At 48.5% G+C, this 18,081-nt stretch overlaps 1 protein-coding gene across 2 annotated transcripts in view; it reads right to left on the reverse strand.

The window, feature by feature from the left end:
* Positions 1 to 18,081, reverse strand: part of RXRG (retinoid X receptor gamma) — a 54,176-nt gene that overhangs the window by 5,592 nt on the left and 30,503 nt on the right. Inside the window, exons 3-8 of one of the 2 annotated variants that reach the window (XM_065409215.1) lie at positions 14,145 to 14,289; positions 13,212 to 13,391; positions 3,940 to 4,100; positions 2,358 to 2,487; positions 834 to 966; positions 266 to 357 (exon numbers count right to left, since the gene is read on the reverse strand). In XM_065409215.1, coding sequence (XP_065265287.1) covers positions 266 to 357; positions 834 to 966; positions 2,358 to 2,487; positions 3,940 to 4,100; positions 13,212 to 13,391; positions 14,145 to 14,289 — 841 coding nt within the window. Of the gene's footprint in view, positions 1 to 265; positions 358 to 833; positions 967 to 2,357; positions 2,488 to 3,933; positions 4,101 to 13,211; positions 13,392 to 14,144; positions 14,290 to 18,081 lie in introns of those variants that run through there. The other variant, XM_065409216.1, reaches the window with a different exon arrangement.

Raw genomic sequence — 18,081 nt, forward strand, 5'->3', positions numbered from 1 at the left:
TAGCCACTAGAGGGTGACATATTCCTATACCCTTGAGAGAGTCTGACCTTCCTCCTAGTAGATGGTAATGGTGAAAGCACACCTTGTGGTGGGACACACTCACAGACACAGCATAGTATGGATGACCATAACAATAAGAGGATGCATAATAATCCAGAAAGCATCTCCCCTGGATGTTGCTGAATGCCAATAAGAATTATTAGAGGGGGCCTTTGAGGGTGGTACCTGAAAGAGCCTTGAAGCATCCATTACCACCAAGACTTACCTGGGTTAAACAGGACAATGGCTCGCAGGCATCCCAGCTCAGACTTATCCATCTGCATGTCTTTCATTTTAGACACTAATTCTGTCAGAACTCTGCACATCGGAGACACAAGGAAACAGACAGAGACCGTATGGATGGCAAGGTCTGCATCTAGCATTAAATGCAACACCATGGCGATCTAGGGTGGAATGTTCCATAGATCAGTGCTGGCAAAGCACTCAGATGACTCTTGTGAGATTACAGATTTATTGGCATAACCATTCTCTAGGCTGGTGCATTCAGGCATGGCCCAGCTGTGGGGTCTGCATTAGCAGCAGCTGAATAGGAGGCTAAGAAACATGGTGATCTAGCTTGGAATGGAAGCTGCTATCATCTTTATTATGGGGGGGACCATGGAGATGACATGGGGGCAATGCTGCGTACGTGGCTTGTGAAACACCTGGGGACAAAGGCCCAGTGTCAAGGGGAGATGTTAGCAGGAATACGTGGCAGGTCTCCCTTAGGCGTGACCTTGCACGGAGGGGAACAGATGTCACTCTAGCTGATGGCAGAGAAACGGAGGCAATACCTGTCGAAAATGGAGCCCACGCCGGCACTGTGCGCGCTGCTGCGGTGCACATGTAAGCCTGTGGCGAGCAGGATGCCATCTTGCACGGTCACCGAGCGATGGGAGAACGAGGCAATGAGCAGCTCATTCCAACCTGCAAGAGCAAGAGACAGGTGCATGTGCGATGCCAGCAGCTCCCCACTGAAACACAGGGCACTGTCCCTTTAAATCAGGGCTGCATGCAGGGACCAGTGCGGGCTCCATTACACCAGTCCCTCTGCAGAGATGTAATGGGAGAGGTGTCTTCAGCCCCATAGCATCTTGGGAAATCCCAGCCCTCCCGTGTAATTAACAAAGGGCTGAAAGGGGAGGCTGGGGGCAGGCAGAGAGGGGGACTGTGAGGAGTAGGATGCTGGGACATGTGGGGGGCTGGAGACTGTGGGGGAGCCCCGAGGGGGAATGTGAGGCCAGGAGGCTGACAGAGAGGAGTTGGGAGGGACGGACAGGAGTGTGATAAGGAGATTCTCCACCCCCAGGGCTTAGGAGAGGACTAGAAGGGCAGCTCCCTCATGCCGGGGCAGGGGAGGGCAAGCAGAGCCCCCCTGAGTAGCCAGCGTTTCTGTGCACACAGGTAGGGATGAACTGGACCCTGAAAATGAAGATAGGAGGCATCTCCTGAGAGGCGCACAACTCAGAACCCAGGTGAAACTAATGGCTTTCAGGGTGACGGGGCGGGAGGAATCTGACTCATGATTTCTGAGCCCAACGGCTGGCGAAAGGACAGCCAGGAGGGGACAGGGGCAGGTTTCCCAAGAGCCCAGAAAACACAGGAGAAGCAACAACAAAAAATGTTTGGGGAAAAAAATCTGCTTCTTCCTAAAATCGTGTCCCTACAATTTTCTCTTATCCTTATACTAGAAGCTGTTTTTTCGTACAGGGGAAGGACACATTCCGTAGCTCCATTAACCAAACAAAATACACTTTCATGAACAAGGAAAGAGAAAGACTGAGCCATATTCTGTTAGCAGCCAGTCTTGCCCAGATGACATTAGTAAGTTACTGGGGCCCAATCCAAAGCCCCTTGAAATCAATGGGAAGACTCCAATGGGCTTTGGATCAGACCCTTTGCACACCCCTTTAGCACCTCACAATGCCTGCACCACTAGCCCCAAGGCTGGTAGTTTATTGCTAAGGCCCAGTTTTCCAAGCTCTGCCAGTTTGGCTCATGGCACAATTAAAGAGCCCCTGTTTTATTATGGACCTTGCAACATTGCTATGTAGCACCAATACATGAGGCCACAGACAACAGAACATGAGGATACTGTCACCATGGTGTTTGGTGCTGTGTCTTACCACAATTATTTTGTTCCCCAGGACAAAGCCATTAGGTGGCAGCCCGAGGATAACATTGTGACATACTAAAGCACCCCAAGGGGCCAAGAAATCAGCAGACATCTCCAGGATGCTGTAGGAAGAAACAAAGGAATAATGCAAGATTCAGATAAACAGGAGCATTTGGGGATGCTGGGAACCAAGGAATTTTACCTGCCCGCAGAAGAATCACTTGGTCTTCCAGCGTCAGCTCTGAGAAGTGGGGGATTCGCTTGGCCCATTCAACTAAGGTGAAGAGCTGCTTGTCTGCTGCATGACATATATTGGTGACAGGGTCATTTGTCTAAGGAAGGAAAGATATAAAGAAAGAGAATGTGCCACTGAGAATTTCAGCAAATCAGTGACAATAATCTTGTTCCCTGCAGCCAATATTGTGTCAGGTTAATATTACTCAGAATCACCATCAAGATGATCAAATCCTTTGCCAGCTACAATTCAAAATGTGCATTTAACATTCTGGTTTATTACTAGGTTTGGCAGAATGAGATTTATATTTTTTATAATTTTGACTCATAATATCGGTTTATTTGTAAGCATTTTTTATTATTTTTATCTATTTAAATTTTCACAGTTGCAGTAAATTATGGGGCATCAGACAATGGGGGGGGTTAGACAATTATTTAATATAGTCGACATTGATATAAAAAGGTAAAGCTTTATAACTGTTAAAACACAAATTGTCAACATCACATGTCAAAATATACTATGCAAATATCCTTAAATGAAACTCTAAAGTTTTCAAGCAGCTTTTTCCTTCCTTTGCCGATCTGAAATTTTGATCATCATCGATGGAAATATTTTTTCATCAGTCTGTGTGTGTGTGTGTACGGCAAAATTAACCTTAACTGACATTGATAAAAATTGAATCCTTCCAAGCCTCTTTATTACCTACACTTCTAGGGTGCCAGTTCAAATCCAGCCAAAGTTAGTAGCTGATTACAAACTGTTCCCTGTTTGTTCAGTGTCCTCTGTGAAATAAGACACTGAGTCTCAGTCTAGTTCTCACTATACCGTCCACATCACTCCACCATTGGCAGTCCTGGCCAGTGGCTGAACAAGCTCAACAGTCCTGTTCTACTCAGAAAAATGAGTTAATAAAATCAGACACCTTTCATCCAAATTCCACCCGCCATCTCACAGATGCCAATTTAACAGAACACCTGTGCTCCAGACACTGCAGTGCCCAGATCAGCAGGGCGCACCAGAGCACGGTAGACTTCAAGATCGGCCTTACTCATTATTAAACGCTGAGTTGGTTGAAAAAACAGGGGGGGAAATTCACACCCGTGGTTTGCGACTTTCTTTCCACATGATTTTTTGTAAATAGCTGGTCGATGACTGTTGATGATTCTGTAAAAACTTTCTTGGGAAATTTCTGCCTTTTTTTTTAAATCAGAATTCAAATTTTTAATGAAAACTTCCATTGAGAAACTTTAATTTTTGGCCAGTCCTACTAAACAGTCTGTCAGCCACAGCAACTCACTAATGGCCATTGGAAAGTGACTCTGCTGCAGATCCTGGAATTAGTTAACAATCACGTTGCTTTGATCTGGAGCTGCCACAAGCAAGACGCCCGTCTCACTCCCAGCGGTGGTTCCTTCCTGGATATATAGCCCCATCAATCAGTTACCTGCTGTCAGTTGTAAATACAGGGTAGAACGTTGCCATCACAAGCTGCAAGTGGCTTCATTGAACCTGACCCGCATGCAAAGCCCTGACTTAAGCAGACACTTACCGAGTTCTCAGCATTCACGTCGCTGTACGATTCCGTCTTTGGTTCAACAGCCAGTTCAGCTTCTAAAATCCTCTCCACAGGCATATCCTCATTGCCGTTGCTCGTGGACTCGGCTTCATTCTCGCTGCGCTCTCGGCTTCTCTGTCTCTCCTCTTGCACAGCTGGAACACAGAACAGTCCTCTGTACCATACGGGAGCTTGGCATTGCTTCCCATCTTTCTAACTCAGCAACAGCAGCGGGATTGATCCCTCGGATAAAACCCCACCCACGACTGAAGAGCTTGGTGAGGAGGATAGGAAACAAAACAGAGGCAGCAAGATGCAAGGCTCCATTGACATAGTAATACTGGAAGCAGACTTTATGGGCTTGATTGATCATTACCACACACCTTGTGTCATCAGGGTGGTAAAGCACTGGAATGTGTTACCTAGGGAGGTGGTGGAATCTCCTTCCTTACAGTTTTTTAAGGTCAGGCTTGACAAAGCCCTTGCTGGGATGATTTAGTTGGGAATTGGTCCTGCTTTGACCAGGGGGGTTGACTAGATGACCTCCTGAGGTCCCTTCCAACCCTGATATTCTATGATTCTATGATCATTAACACCAGTGCAACACAACTGCAAAATATGACCATTCGTACAAGGCTGGTGTGTTACACATGCCTGGCAGTGGGTTTAGAATGACTGTGAAATGTGCCGGGCACCACTCAATCAAACTCTTTTGGTGAACAGAACCAGGAGAGGTTTTAATTTGGCAAGCCTGCGTCATGTCCGGATTTGGTTTTGCAAACCCCAAGCCAGGCATGATTTGAACGAAAGGCCCACTTTTATCTAAAACCTCAAAGTTGTTGGGGGTTGTGAGGATACGGGAGAGTTCAGCTAAATGACTCTCGCTTGGGGCCATCGCTGTTCACTAGAACGTTGCATTGGAAAAGCAGCCCGCAAAAGTCACAGAGAAGCAATTGTTCGAGAAGTGACATGCTGTTATTCCTGCGGGGCAGTATGAGAGCAACAGCCGGCAACCCTCCATGGAGCAAAAGCAGAAGAGGATGCATTTGCAAATGTCAAGGATCCAATGGGGAAGTTTGTCAGGGCAGCTGCCTCAGTTGGTTGCAGTATGTCAGGCACTTGGAATCCATCATTTAAAAGAGTGCGGCTCAGCCTTTAGCAGTCAAAGAGCAACTTGGTCACTGAATAGACCCTGGGGAAGTACAAGAGAGTGAAGCAGGTTGAGACTGCAACCCACAAACGTACGTTATGTGTTTATTGTAGCTCAGCAAACAATACACTCATCAAACCTGCCAAGTAAAGGTGACAGCATGAGCTAAGCAACACAGCACTTTTCACTTAATTTAGCCGCTGATGCTAATACACATTCAACCCGCCTGTCTACGTGTCTCTCTTTCTGGATTTAAATTGCCACACCTGCCATTACACACTGATTTACACAACAGCTAAGGATGAGCCCCAATACTGAACAACCCAGAGCTTTAGAGAAGAGCAGATCCAGGTTCAAATTTTGCTAATGGCCCCTCTCTCTAGTGAGCTGCACTGAACATCCCTGAAATTTGGGGCCTTAGCTCCAAAATGTGTGATGCAGGGAGACCCTCTGCTAGGACCAGTGTCATCCAGATTGGAAATGCGGTGTACATTTTTAACGCTGAGAGTAATTTACCACTGGGACAATTTACTGAGGGTTGTGGTGGATTCTCCATCACTGACAATTTTTAAATCAAGATTGGATGTTTTTTCTAAAAGATCTGCTCTAGGATATTGCGGGGGCAGGTCTCTGGCCTGTGTTACACAGGTGGTCAGACCAGATGATCACAATGGCCCCTGCTGGCCTTGGAATCTATAAATGAAACTGGCAGAAAATAGGAAAATTTATTTCTAGATAATTATATCATCTCACAAACATTGTACTGAGTGAGCATTAGCACGGACAGCAGCGGTTCTCAAACGGCTCTCCAGGGATCCCATTCACAGGGCCACCAGAAATCCCAGGAGTAACTGCCAAGGAGAAGGTGGGGCTTGTGAAGAAGAGTGGGAAAGGAGGTGCTCCATGAATGTCCATCTTATGAAAAATGAATTCCATCTCTCAGTTGAGGGCAACTGCACATGTATTTCCCCCTAGTGGTTCAGCAAGGGAACCCACTCTCAGGTTTCTGGCTCCTTTGGCTGTCAGCTCTCTTGGGCGGAGACAGGCATCTCACTCCCTCCTGATTAGGGTATGTCCAGGCTGAACTACTCTGTGAATTCAACCAACAAAGACAGTCTTCCTCTACAGACCTACTCGCCTTCTCTTGCGGGGTCTGATAACAGTGTAATGCCACAGATATAAGTTACTCCCACCGCACTTCCTATGCATGTCTATTTTATTCTTAACATAAAAGCACCACAGAATCCAAACATGGGAAGTGGGGGTTCTCTTTTCTGATATTCCCCCACCCCACTCTAGGAAATGCTAAGAGATGGGCTTCCCAAGGACTATCGCAGAGTCTGGTCTGTTTCTACGGTTGTCACTCAGTGTTAATTTCCATCACATCTGTCCTGATGTATCAGCTCTAAACATGGCTTAAACCTGACACCACGTGGTCCGGTGTGTCAGGAAAGATCTCCTTGGAAGCATCTGAAGGTCTCTCTGTGTGTAAAGGGAAATGTTGCCCAAGGATATTTCCAATAAAGTGCCTGATAATGGATGACCCTCAAAACGTTCATTGGACCAGGATGGTTTTGAAAAATACCTGAAAAAATCTGGGTGCTCAGCCAAGCATTATTCAAACTCTTTGCCTCTCCTGGGTCTGCATAATTGGGCTGGGAATTTCATAAGAGATGTCTTTCTGAGATAACCCTTTTCCAGCTCAGCTGAACATTCAGAAATGCACAAATATTTTTATTAAAGGCATTTTTAAAATCAAATGTATGAAATCTTTTAAAAAATCTTTAAAGCTAGATATTCAGCCTGTGTAAATTGACATGATTACAATGAGGACGGCCATGGAAAACCTATGGTCTAAGATTTGGCGAAAGATTGAGGCAAAGGTTTGCTTCAGTTCTTATTTATCCAAATCAGTTCTATCTTAGATATTTAGATGACCCTCATCTCCACAGTACCTGAGCACCTCACAATCTTTAATGTACTTTTTCTCCCAACACCCATTGTATTATATTCCTGTTTTACAGACAGACAGACTGACTTGCCCAGCTAAAGTATTTCTCTTGAGCAGTCTAATCTCAATGTCCGTTGGGCAGGGACACGAACGCCTTTACTCTAAAGGAGAATGACAATCGGTGTGACATAAAACAATGTTAATGATAATTAAATGGCGCCCTGGCTTTGATTTTGATGTGTGTGCACTGGAAGATGAGATCTTTTCACACGTGACCCTGTAGGCAGTTGTAGCAAGAGCATCGGTGTGGGGCGGAGCAGGGCTGGGCTGGGGATCTGGGTAGCTGTCATGTTATGACCAGATTTTTATGTTAACATACCACATTTTTCTGCACAATTACTTTTCTGCAGAGATGAAGCTAATGAGGAGATTTCCTGCAATGGGCTTTAGTGAGGTCCCCTCCAGCACTCATGGGCGAGGTGGTGATGCATAGTACCCATTCCTCACCCCGTTTGGGGGGAACAAATGAGATGTAACCGCTAATCTGCATGGCACGGGTTCCAACAGAAGCGGTGCTGTCACTTGGAATCAGCTCTGCCCTGACCTTCTCCTATGCATAATTGGCAGGTGTGCTAGCTAATCACATGGCTCTGGCCACAACCACTCTAACCATTGAACCATCCTTCCTCACTCAGGTCAAGCTTTCACTCCTGATTTGCTGTGATTGCTGCTTATTACTCTAGTCATAATGGTCTCCCTCTTCCCTTGTGCTTCCCCCATCTGCTTGCTTGGCCCATCCACCTGTGGTCCTAGGTTGTAAACTCTCTGGAGCGGGGCCGTGTGTACCCAGCGGCTAGCACAGCGGGGCCCTGACTCCTGAGAGAGTTTGGGAAAGGTTCTGATCAGCTTCTGATCTTTTGGATGCTTGGCCAAACTCTGACCTTCCTGAGGTTCACCCATCAATATCTTCCAGTTCTGCTAGGCAGCACTTGTCTCTGTCTCATGGGAAGCTGCCGTTGCCCCATGAACACCGACACTTTGGGATCCCATATTCAACTTCTTCCTGTCCCGTAAGTCCTGGAACCTGTCTGAAGCCCCAGTGACTATTGCAGCAAACCCCGGGCAATCTCACAGATCCTCCAGAGGGTCCTTCTCATGCTGTCTGTCTGTGGAGTTTATTCCCCCAGCACGCAGCCTGCTGTTAGCATTATAATTACTTTAAAAGAAAGCAGCAGCAATTTCTAACTCCTTGAAATCACTTGGCACCTGGCTGGTGCGGAGAGCTGTGCTTGGAATTAGGTTTTGGTTCACAACTGGCAGCGTAACCGCCCGCTGGCAGTGGCTGCACTAAGCCGCTGAGACAGAGCATCATTAATCACCCTGCCACTAGAGGAGTGGCCTAAAGATAGAGGGCAAAGCTCCAGTTCAGCCTTACCCTCCGTCTGGCTCTGAGGCCACCTCGCCAAGGGCTAGATTGTCCCTCCCCTTGCAGAGGAAAGTGGGGCGAGAGCGGGGACTCTTCTGTGTGCTCCCTTGTGCTAGCTCAGCTGGCTACACTGATTTTCAGCACAGGCATCCTCCAGCGTAAAGAATCACAGGGGGTACTAGAGAGAGGAGGTGGTCAGGGGTGTGGGCCTGCCCTCACACACAGCAGGCTGCATCCATGCCCCAGCCTCTCACTTACCATGACAACAGCAGCTGGGAGAAGTGCAGTGGCAGAATACTCATCCCCAGAAGGACAGGAGCATCCTGTCTCTCGTAGTTTGTCCCATCAGTGCCCCCATTCCCGCTGGCTGGTTTAGGATCAGCCCCGATTGGCTCTGAAGGGCAGTAGGGATAATCCTAACCAACCAACCATGCTCTTGGCGAGTGTATAACTGCCGTTGTGAGGCCTGCATAGTCCCTGCTACAGCAGTATCCAGTTCTAACATGCCTGATCATGCCCTGAGCAGGAAACGGGCTATGCTGTAAGGCACAATTGCCCTTGACACCAGTGTCACAGAGTCACAGCAATCAAGGCCAGCAGGGATGACCGGATCATGTGCTCTGACCTCCTGTATATCACAGGCCGCCAACACCACCTGCCCCCGCACACTACACCCCACAACTGAAATGAGACCAAAGTGGTACAGCTGGTCAGTGGTGGAAGGTTGCTCTATCCTTCTGCTCAGTCAAAGCAAGAGAAGAGGTGAGTGTCACAGGGTCTATCAGGCCTTCTCCGCCCCCAGGCTGGAGCCATCAGTGCCCTCACACATCCCACCCAAGGAAAATCCACTCAGACCAAGTGACCAGCAACACAATGTTCCAGAGGAGTAAATACTGACCAGTCCAGAACCAGCAGGCCAGATAAGAAGGTAGTGGCAGGGCTGGGTGAGAGGATTTTCTCCTCAGTTAACCCAGAACCCAGGTCCAGGCTAGGGCCTTGCCCTAAGTACTGCAGCTAAGCTCTTGTATTTTGAAGGATAGTTTTTTCCCTCTTTGTTTAAAGGTGCAGACAGACGAATCCTGAATGGCTGTTTCTGTCCATAGACTGACGCCAAGCGTCCCCTGCGCCAAGCCGGTGGCCAGAGTTTGCCAACTAAGGTGAGGAACGGCTGCAATACCACATGTGGCCCTGAAGGAGGCACTACCGAGCAGCCCTGCCTGCCACAGGGAGGATAACAACAGGTTTGAAACGGCCAGGATTGTACGGCACCCACCTACTTGTGCGGTGTTGTATAAATACCAGCTGGCTCTGTCTTTTCCCTACACCAGGAGACACCTGTGAAGCTGGCTGGCTGTTCATGCCTACTTTAAAAGGGAATAAATGCTTCTGAAGGTGGGGGTGGAGGGCAAATCTCCTTTGAAAGGAGAGTCACTGGAGCAGAACTCTGCTCTGGCGGCTCAGCAGAGCTGGGGAAGTGCAGGCGGACTCAGTCGCTTTGCTGAAGTGGAAGGATGCTGCTCCTGAGCTATTTGTGCATCCCCAAGTATCTCCAGACACGCGCTCTGGGCTGGAGAAGAAAGGGAGTCCTTTGAAACTATAGCAACAGGGTTCTCACCAAAAACAATGGAAAGGGACAAGGAGAACAACGTGCAGGCTCTCACGGGGTCAGATCTCAGCTGGACTGAGCTGTATGGCTCATTGCGTCGTTCCAGCTGGAAGGGGCTCAGCTCGGTGCTCTGAAGGCAGCTATTTTTGTAGCTAGAGCATGAAGAGTCATCAGACATTTGTGCTCTCAGTGTGGAGAAGCGGGAAAGGGCAGCATGCTCCTTTCGCCCCGTGCTCAGACGCCCAACAGTCTGCAACCGCCATTTGCTTAGAGTGTGCAGCAGAGAGTAACCGTACGTACTTGTGAGCACAAATACAGCCCCCCTAGCTTTGCAGGTAAGGGCCTCATCCCCAAATTGCACCTGTACAAGGCTGCAATGCTGGCTGAAAGGACATTGCGACTGGCTAAGGGCCTGATCCAAAGCCCAGTGAAATCTATGGGAATCTTTGCACTGACTTCAACGGGCTTTGGATCAAGCTCTCTATTAACATTCCTGACTCATGGCCAGATTGTGCCCAGCTGCTTGCATGGCCGTGCAAGGGTGGAGAAGCAGGTGCATGAATTCTCCTCCGTCTTGCGCTCCTGCCCAGCGCCCTAGCCCAGTGATTCCAGCCCTGCTTGGGGCACAGGGGCTGCTCCCTCCTAGCTCTGCCTGCAGCACAAGGCTCCCCCTGAGGAGGAGAGAAGGGAGGGCTGGCTCAGCACACATGGGGAGGGGATGTGGCACCTCCTGGAGGGGTGGAGCAATGGCCATGCTGCCCCTGCACAAACCTGCGGCTGGCCTAGCTGCACCTCCCTTTACAGGGCTTGCATGAGACACAGCCACCATCACTGCACCCACTGGCTGCCTGCTTCTCTCCGAAACTGCTCCAATCAGCCACGGGACACTCACTAATCTCCCAGACGGCCTGGCTGGGTAACTCCCTGCCCCAATCATTCAGCACCCTGCAGCTGGATTTCTGCTTTGCACATTTCCCCTTTCCTGCCTATTTGAGCTGGTCTTTGCATAATTAATTCCCTGTCTAATTACTTGATTAACTCACCGATCATGCCCCGTATTAGCGAAGCTCTGCCTGCCTGCCTGATTCTGCATAACTGATTTTCAGCCTGCTTGATTGACAGGAAGCCACCGCTTCATGGTTTCTCTACCTAAGTGATTGGTGCTGAGTCATAGGGGCGATGAACCAATCTGAGCAATGTCCACAATGCCCCTGACTCTCTCATCCTCTGCTGCACTGCCCACTTCTCCTCCCACCCTCTTCCCAGCTTTATTCCTCCCTTGGGTCCTATCTCCCCGTCTCATTCCCCTTCCCTACCACTCCCTATCCCACCTCCACACCCTCCTTCACCTTCGGTATCGCCTGACTCAGCCTCGCTGCCCCCTCCAGTCGTTCCCACCTCTCACACGCTTTTCCTCTGCCCCACTGGTGCCTGCCTTGACATCCTCACCCGCATCCCCGCCTCCCTCCATCCCTCCTGCCCCCTCTGGAACGCTCGTTCCATCTCAGATGAGATCAGGGTCACCCATGAGCTTTTCATCTCCTGCTCCTTGGTACTTGCCGAAGCCCTGCAGCCAGGGTCTCCAGCCATGACCCCTCCTTTTCTCACATCCCAAGTTGCCCCCCAAGAACGGTGGGCTTCTCTCCCAATCATGATATTCTAACCCCTTCCCACTCCTCCTCATCTGAACTCCATTGGACTCTCCTTCCCCACCCCCAATTCTTTCCCACCACTTAGCTCTTCCCCTCCCCTCCTCACCATCTCCCTCAGTGACCACACCCTCCATGATGCTGTCCCATCTGACCCCTTAGCCCACCTGCCTCCTCACCCTGGGACCGTCCAAATGGATTACCTTCCCCCCTCCCTAAAATGGCCCCTCCTGACCTTGTCCTCATTAAACGCCACTCCCTCCCTCTCTGATAATGAGAACCAGGCCTGGAGGACAAGAGGGACATTGGGAAAGTCACAGGGCGCTTGAACCTGAGACATCAGTGCAGTGTGCGAAAGGAAAGGCCTAGCCAGGGCCGGCGCTTCCACTAGGCGACCCTAGGCAGTTGCCTAGGGCGGCAGGATTTGAGGGGCGGCATTTTGCCGTACTCGGCGGCAATTTGGCGGCGGGGGTCCTTCCGCTCCGCGTCTTTGGGGCGCTTCGGTGGCGGGTCCTTCACTTGCTCTGGGACCTGCTGCGGAAGCGCCCCGAAGACGCGGAGCGGAAGAACCCCCGCCGCCGAATGCTCTGAGGAGGAGCGCTGCCGCCTGGGGCAGCAAAAACCCTGGCGCCGCTCCTGGGCCTAGCACAGTCTCATTACCTGCAAGCCAATTTCTACATGTAGAGCAGCCTAAGGGCTGATCTAACATAGGCCTCTGAGAAATGGCTGGGCCACGCAGAGCCGGTGCAACTTATGTGGCATGTGCTCAGTGCCTGATCCACAGAGGATGCAAGTCATCTTGCTACAGTTCCGACCTTGTGGACATAGGTCCAGATCCTCAAAGGTATTTAGGCTCCTAACTCCCAAGGGATGTCCCCATGGGAGTTAGGCACCTAAACACCTTTCAGGCTCTGGGCTTTAGTCCTTTAGCACAAGCTGCAGCGACTCCTGCTTTAGCTCTAATGCTCCCTGGTAATGACTAAACTGATGGTTGTTGCAGACACATACTAGGGGAGGAAACCTCGGTCATGGGTTTCCACTGTGTGTGGGTCTGCCAAGAGGAATCCCTCAGAGCATGAAGCTGTGATGAACTTCGTTATAGATTTTAGACACCTCTGGGAGGCCACCATCTACCTTTCCGGAAAGGAGAGGGCTTGGGTTGCTATGAGAATCAGAACCAGCCAAGGGCTGACGCAGCAGCGGAGCAGTACGCGAGGATGCTCTGCCTGGACAGTAGAACCTTTGGAGCAGAACTGGGACCCGTAGCTCCAAATCCGAGATGAGGCTGCGCTTTGGGTGCCTGCGCAGCTAGGGGCTGAGGAAAGGGTGTGTCCTCAGACTGTCTATAAAGCTCTCCTGAAATACCACCTGCCACTGTCTGGAATCCCACCAGTCCTGGAACGTAATGAGGAGTCCACTTCTTCCTCAAACTAACACCCAGCATGTGTATTTATATACCCACCCCGGTGTATATTACTACCTACCTTCTCTCTTCATACCCATAGCCAGGCACTTCTGATAGCGGCAGTACTGGCAGCGGTTGCGCTGACGCTTGTCTATTAGACAGTCTTTGTTATCGCGGCATGTGTAGATAAGGTCCTTTCTTATTGTCCTCTTGAAGAACCCTTTACAGCCTTCACAGCTGTACACCCCGTAGTGCTTCCCTGAGAACACGAGGAGAAGAAGTCACAGATCAACGTACTGTGTTTTTCCCTTAGTCAGAGGTTCCCTTTAAATAAGACCGATGAGGGAGGAGTTTGGAATGGCTCTACTGATGCAGTTTTGGAGCCTTGCTTTTTAGTCCTGACTTTGGGTGGCAGCAGAAATGCTTTTTGCTGGTCTCGGCCTAGTCCCTGTTTGTGCACATCACAAAATCAGCACAGAAATAGGCAGCATTCAGCATACTTAGCAAGGCCAAGAGAGACCCTGGATTGGAATAGTCGGGCTATTGCAGATTGCAGTGGAGGTGCATTAGTACAAATTGTACAGAGTGTCATACTGGAAAAACAGTGAGTGCTGCAGGCCAAGATTGAGGTGCAGTGACAGGGATGGGTGGGGGGGAGACAGGACTTGGGGCAGAAATGGTCTGGGATATTCCCGCCAGGATTGAGGTGCATTGGTACAATGCTCGCTAGGGGCCCAGACAGGAAGAGCAGCATGTGCTAGAGGGCTCGGTAGAGATGTGCATTGGTAAAACGATAATGCTACTGCTCAGGGGCAAGGTGCATTGACAGAGCTGTGTGCAGGAAATTTGCAAAATAAACCCGGTCGTGTCATTGTGGCATCAGTATTTTCTAGCAAGATCCCTCAACAAACCTCGTTAGTGTTGCTTCCTATGCAAATTTCATGTCACGGCCCAGGGAAGGCTCCCTTTGCTTAAAGCTGCTCCACTGAAATAGCTAATCGGAATCATGTACCTGATGATCTGTCCCCGCAGATTGCACAGATGTGTTTGGCCAGGGACCCTGGGCTAGTGGAGGGATAATTCACGTTTCCAATCCCTGGGAGGCCTGGCAGGGGCTTAATGTCTTCAGAGCTGCTGGCATTGTTCATGACATTGAGCTAGAAAAAGAGGAATTTACAAGAGACAAGCCTGATTTATGGTTATTTAAGATTCACATTGCAGTAGTGTCCAAAGATCTAAACATTGTGCTAGGGGCTGTCCAGATACACATCGGGACATATTTTTGGTTAGACCTGGTTGGCATTTTTCCTGAAAAAGTGTTTTTGTTACAAAACAGTCTTTTGTTTAATAAAAAGGTTTAAAAAGAAAAAGATCATTGTTGCAATTTTTCATGAAAAGTTTCGTGATTTTTGATGAGAGCTGTCTGGAGGGCACCAATTCCATTTGGCGGCAATTTTCAAGGTTTCAAAATGTCGTTTGTTCCTCACTGGGAACAAAAACAAAACCTTCTGGACATTTTCAGTTCAGGAAAGATTTTTGGGTTAAGGGCTCCAATCCCAGCACAGCACAAACGGGTGGTTGGGACATGGGCCTGGGGGAGACCCAGGTTCCAAGCCGCTGCTCTGCCTGATTCAGAGCCTACATCCTGGATCACTCTAACTCAAACATCTGAATCTGATCTGCCCATACCCCAGCCTCTGGGTTATAGAGTGAGACTCTGGCTACGTCTACACTACCACGGTAAGTCGACCTAAGTTACTCCAGCTACGTGTCTACACCGCACTGGGTCGACGGGAGATGCTCTCCCGTCGACTTACCTTCATCTTCTCATTCCCAGTGGAGTACTGGAGTCGACCGGAGAGCGCTCTGCCATAGATTTAGCGGATCTTCACTAGACCCACTAAATCGACCCTTGGTACATCGATCGCAGCAGCATCGATCCCTCGGTAGTGTAGACGTAGCCTCTGTCTTTCCACTCAGAAATGACCACACTCACCAGATTGCCCGGGACCCAAAAAACCTTCCAGAGGAAAACTTAGCAGAAACAAATTCCTCTCCAGGGAATGTTTTCAGCTTCAATGTAATAGTGTATTTCGACCAAATGAAATTGGGTCAAAAATGTTCCAGCTCTCCTTTTTATTGACATTTTTAAATTTAACAAAATTTCAAACTTTTTCATTCATCGACAACAAGATTTTTGATATATAAATTTTTTAGCCATTTTAATGCTGTTTTCTCATACAAAAAATGGAAATAATATTTGATTAAAAAAGTGTTGTGAATAATTTCTTTAAAAAATTGAAACATGGCTCCAGTTTGAACAATGCTAGAAAAAAAAACAACCCTTTGAATTTTTTCATGAAATTAGTTCATTTTTTGACCCACTCTGGCCTGCACCTTGAAGAAATAAAAGCAAAAACACACATTTACACATGCACCCCACTTTAAGAAGTTAATGATCTTGTCAATGTTGCCCCACCTGCCAAGTGGTGAGGGATCTGGGGTCTTGCAGGTCAGCTTCCAGTGGAGGAGAAATTGGCAAATGGAATTCAGGCCTAGCCTAATTGTAACTTGCTTTATTTATGTATATACACCAATCCTGGAACAGAGGTGGTCAGAAACAACATGCAGGCAATGGATAACTCCAAAGCATGGGAGTCTTTGGACCCATGGTTTTGGTTTGGTCCATTATAGAAATGAAGGGCCATTTGCAAAATTTAGCTCCAAATTCAAATACCCCTAGAGTGTTTGGATGTGCAGGTTTGATTTCTGATCGTGCCCAGCTCTGCTTTCTATCTCAGTCATTTTTTTCCCAGTTCCTGTGAGGTTTGTTATTGTAGGGCTGCTTTTAAATCTAGAGCTGCTGAAATTGACTTTTCTTCTTTTACAGAAAATGCTTTGAGCATGTCTGAATCCTCCTCTTGTTATGGCTCAGCTCAGTTTGGAACACCAGTAGAAGGGAAGCCCTTTTCCAGCCTGCAGAGCCGTAGCTCTTTCATACTGAGAACATAGGCGCATGACAGCCAGTTTACATCCTTCAGTGGATGGGGACACTTTGAATCCATGAATTAACACAGGATAAAGCTCTAGCATGTGTTCTGTCATTTGTGATGTCCCTGTGTTCTCTGACTGTGCTCTAAACCTGAATTGGTGACTATGGCATTGCTTCAGCTTGCAGCAGATGAGTTTGTGGAATGCACCCCCCAGGCTGGCAGGTCGTCTGTGTAAAATGTGTCAAGCATCCATAGCCTCCGTATCCACGAGACCCAAGCACGGGCGAATGGCAGACGTGTATGCTCCAAACGTCAACCCCTCCTCTTGCAACATCTGCAGGACTTGTTCAGAGACACAGGTGTCTCTCGCATCCCTCTGGGGCTTTACAAAGGGAGCTTGGCGCAGCCGGCCTGCTCTCTTCAGAGTGCACTGCCTGCTGCGGCTAGAGAGCTTTCCTTTGTGCAGGTCAGAGTGCACATTCCAGGCAGGATTCAATGAGGAAAATGACAAGCTGCCACAGGAGCAGATCAGTGCGTGTGCAAGCTCCAGGCAAGCGTGCAGACATTGGTGATAATCCGACATACCAGAGGCAAGGGAATTCCCCTGTTTCTAACACTACACATAGAACAGCAGCATGGACACCGTTCTATAGCTGGAATTTAAATCCCAACTCCAAGAGCATCTTAGCATTTAGGAAACTGGCTAAGAGTTTGCTGCTTACAGCTTGAAGTGCTAACTGCTTAGCAATGAAGCATTTTATCCATCAGCAAGGCCGGCTCCAGGCACCAGCTTGGCAAGCAGGTGCTTGGGGCGGCCACTCCGGAGAGGGGCGGCAGGTCCAGCAATTCAGCGGACGGTCCCTCACTCCCGCTCGGAGTGAAGGACCTTCCGCCGAATTGCCGCCGCAGATCGCAATGGCGATCACGGCTTTTTTTTTTTTTGGCTGCTTGGGGTGGCCCAAACCCTGGAGCCGGCCCTGTCCATCAGACAATCCGAGCATTAATTGCTCAGTGGCTGGTGGAGTTCCAGTCCACAGTGATGGTGATTTGTGAATAAAATGCCCTTTCCATGAAAGTTCCCTTCTTAAAACAAAAACATTTTCAAATCCCAATTTTTTTTTTACTGGTTTTCAAAAATTGCTTGAAAAATCTATTTTATATTCCATGAAAAATGTCAAAGATGAAGAACATTTTTCGGTTTTGTCAAAACTTTTCCGGTTTTCATTGAAAAATTGAAAATAATTTCCCCTCGTTTTTGAAAACCAAAAGTTTTCCAGGGTTTTGGTTTTTCAACAAAAAACAACCAAAAAAAGATTAAAAATGGAACGTTTCTCATGAAAATTTCTGTGTTGTGAAAAAGACATTTTTCACTGGAAAAAAATGGGCTTTTCATGCCCATGGTCAATTTTGAACCATCGCTGCACATTGCATTGGCAGATGTGCCCGCCCCCACCATAATGAGGATTGAAGTACAATCCTGCTTGTGACTGTGGAAATGGTCTGTAAACTTTTGAACACCTCATCAACCAATGTTTCAAGCAGTGATAGCCCTGCGATACTTTTGCCATCCAATCCATGTCACCCGAGGCAGTTAATTATCGCCAACCTAGACTTGACAATCTGACATTGCTGTTTTTAAGGAATGAAGGAGAAGACTGGAAAAAGTTTGGCTGAAATTCTTTGACCACCCCTGTTCCCAAGAAACATTCTGCCTGACAGAGGACTCGCCCCCATGAATGGACGGTAATAAACCCAAGTGTGCTGAGCCCTAACCTCATTCAAAAAGTGGAAAGAACAAGAGAAATTCCAGCAGCCCCCCCTCTCTGGGTGGCTTTCTCCCACCAGGACACTGAACAGAGAGGAATTCTTTATGGTTTTAAATGTTATGTGGGGATTGGTATCCCGATTTTTTCCTCTCTTTGGCTGCACTCATAGATCACAACAGCAGCAAAGGGC

Source organism: Emys orbicularis, chromosome 8 (assembly GCF_028017835.1).
Source record: "Emys orbicularis isolate rEmyOrb1 chromosome 8, rEmyOrb1.hap1, whole genome shotgun sequence".
NCBI classification, from domain to species: domain Eukaryota; kingdom Metazoa; phylum Chordata; order Testudines; family Emydidae; genus Emys; species Emys orbicularis.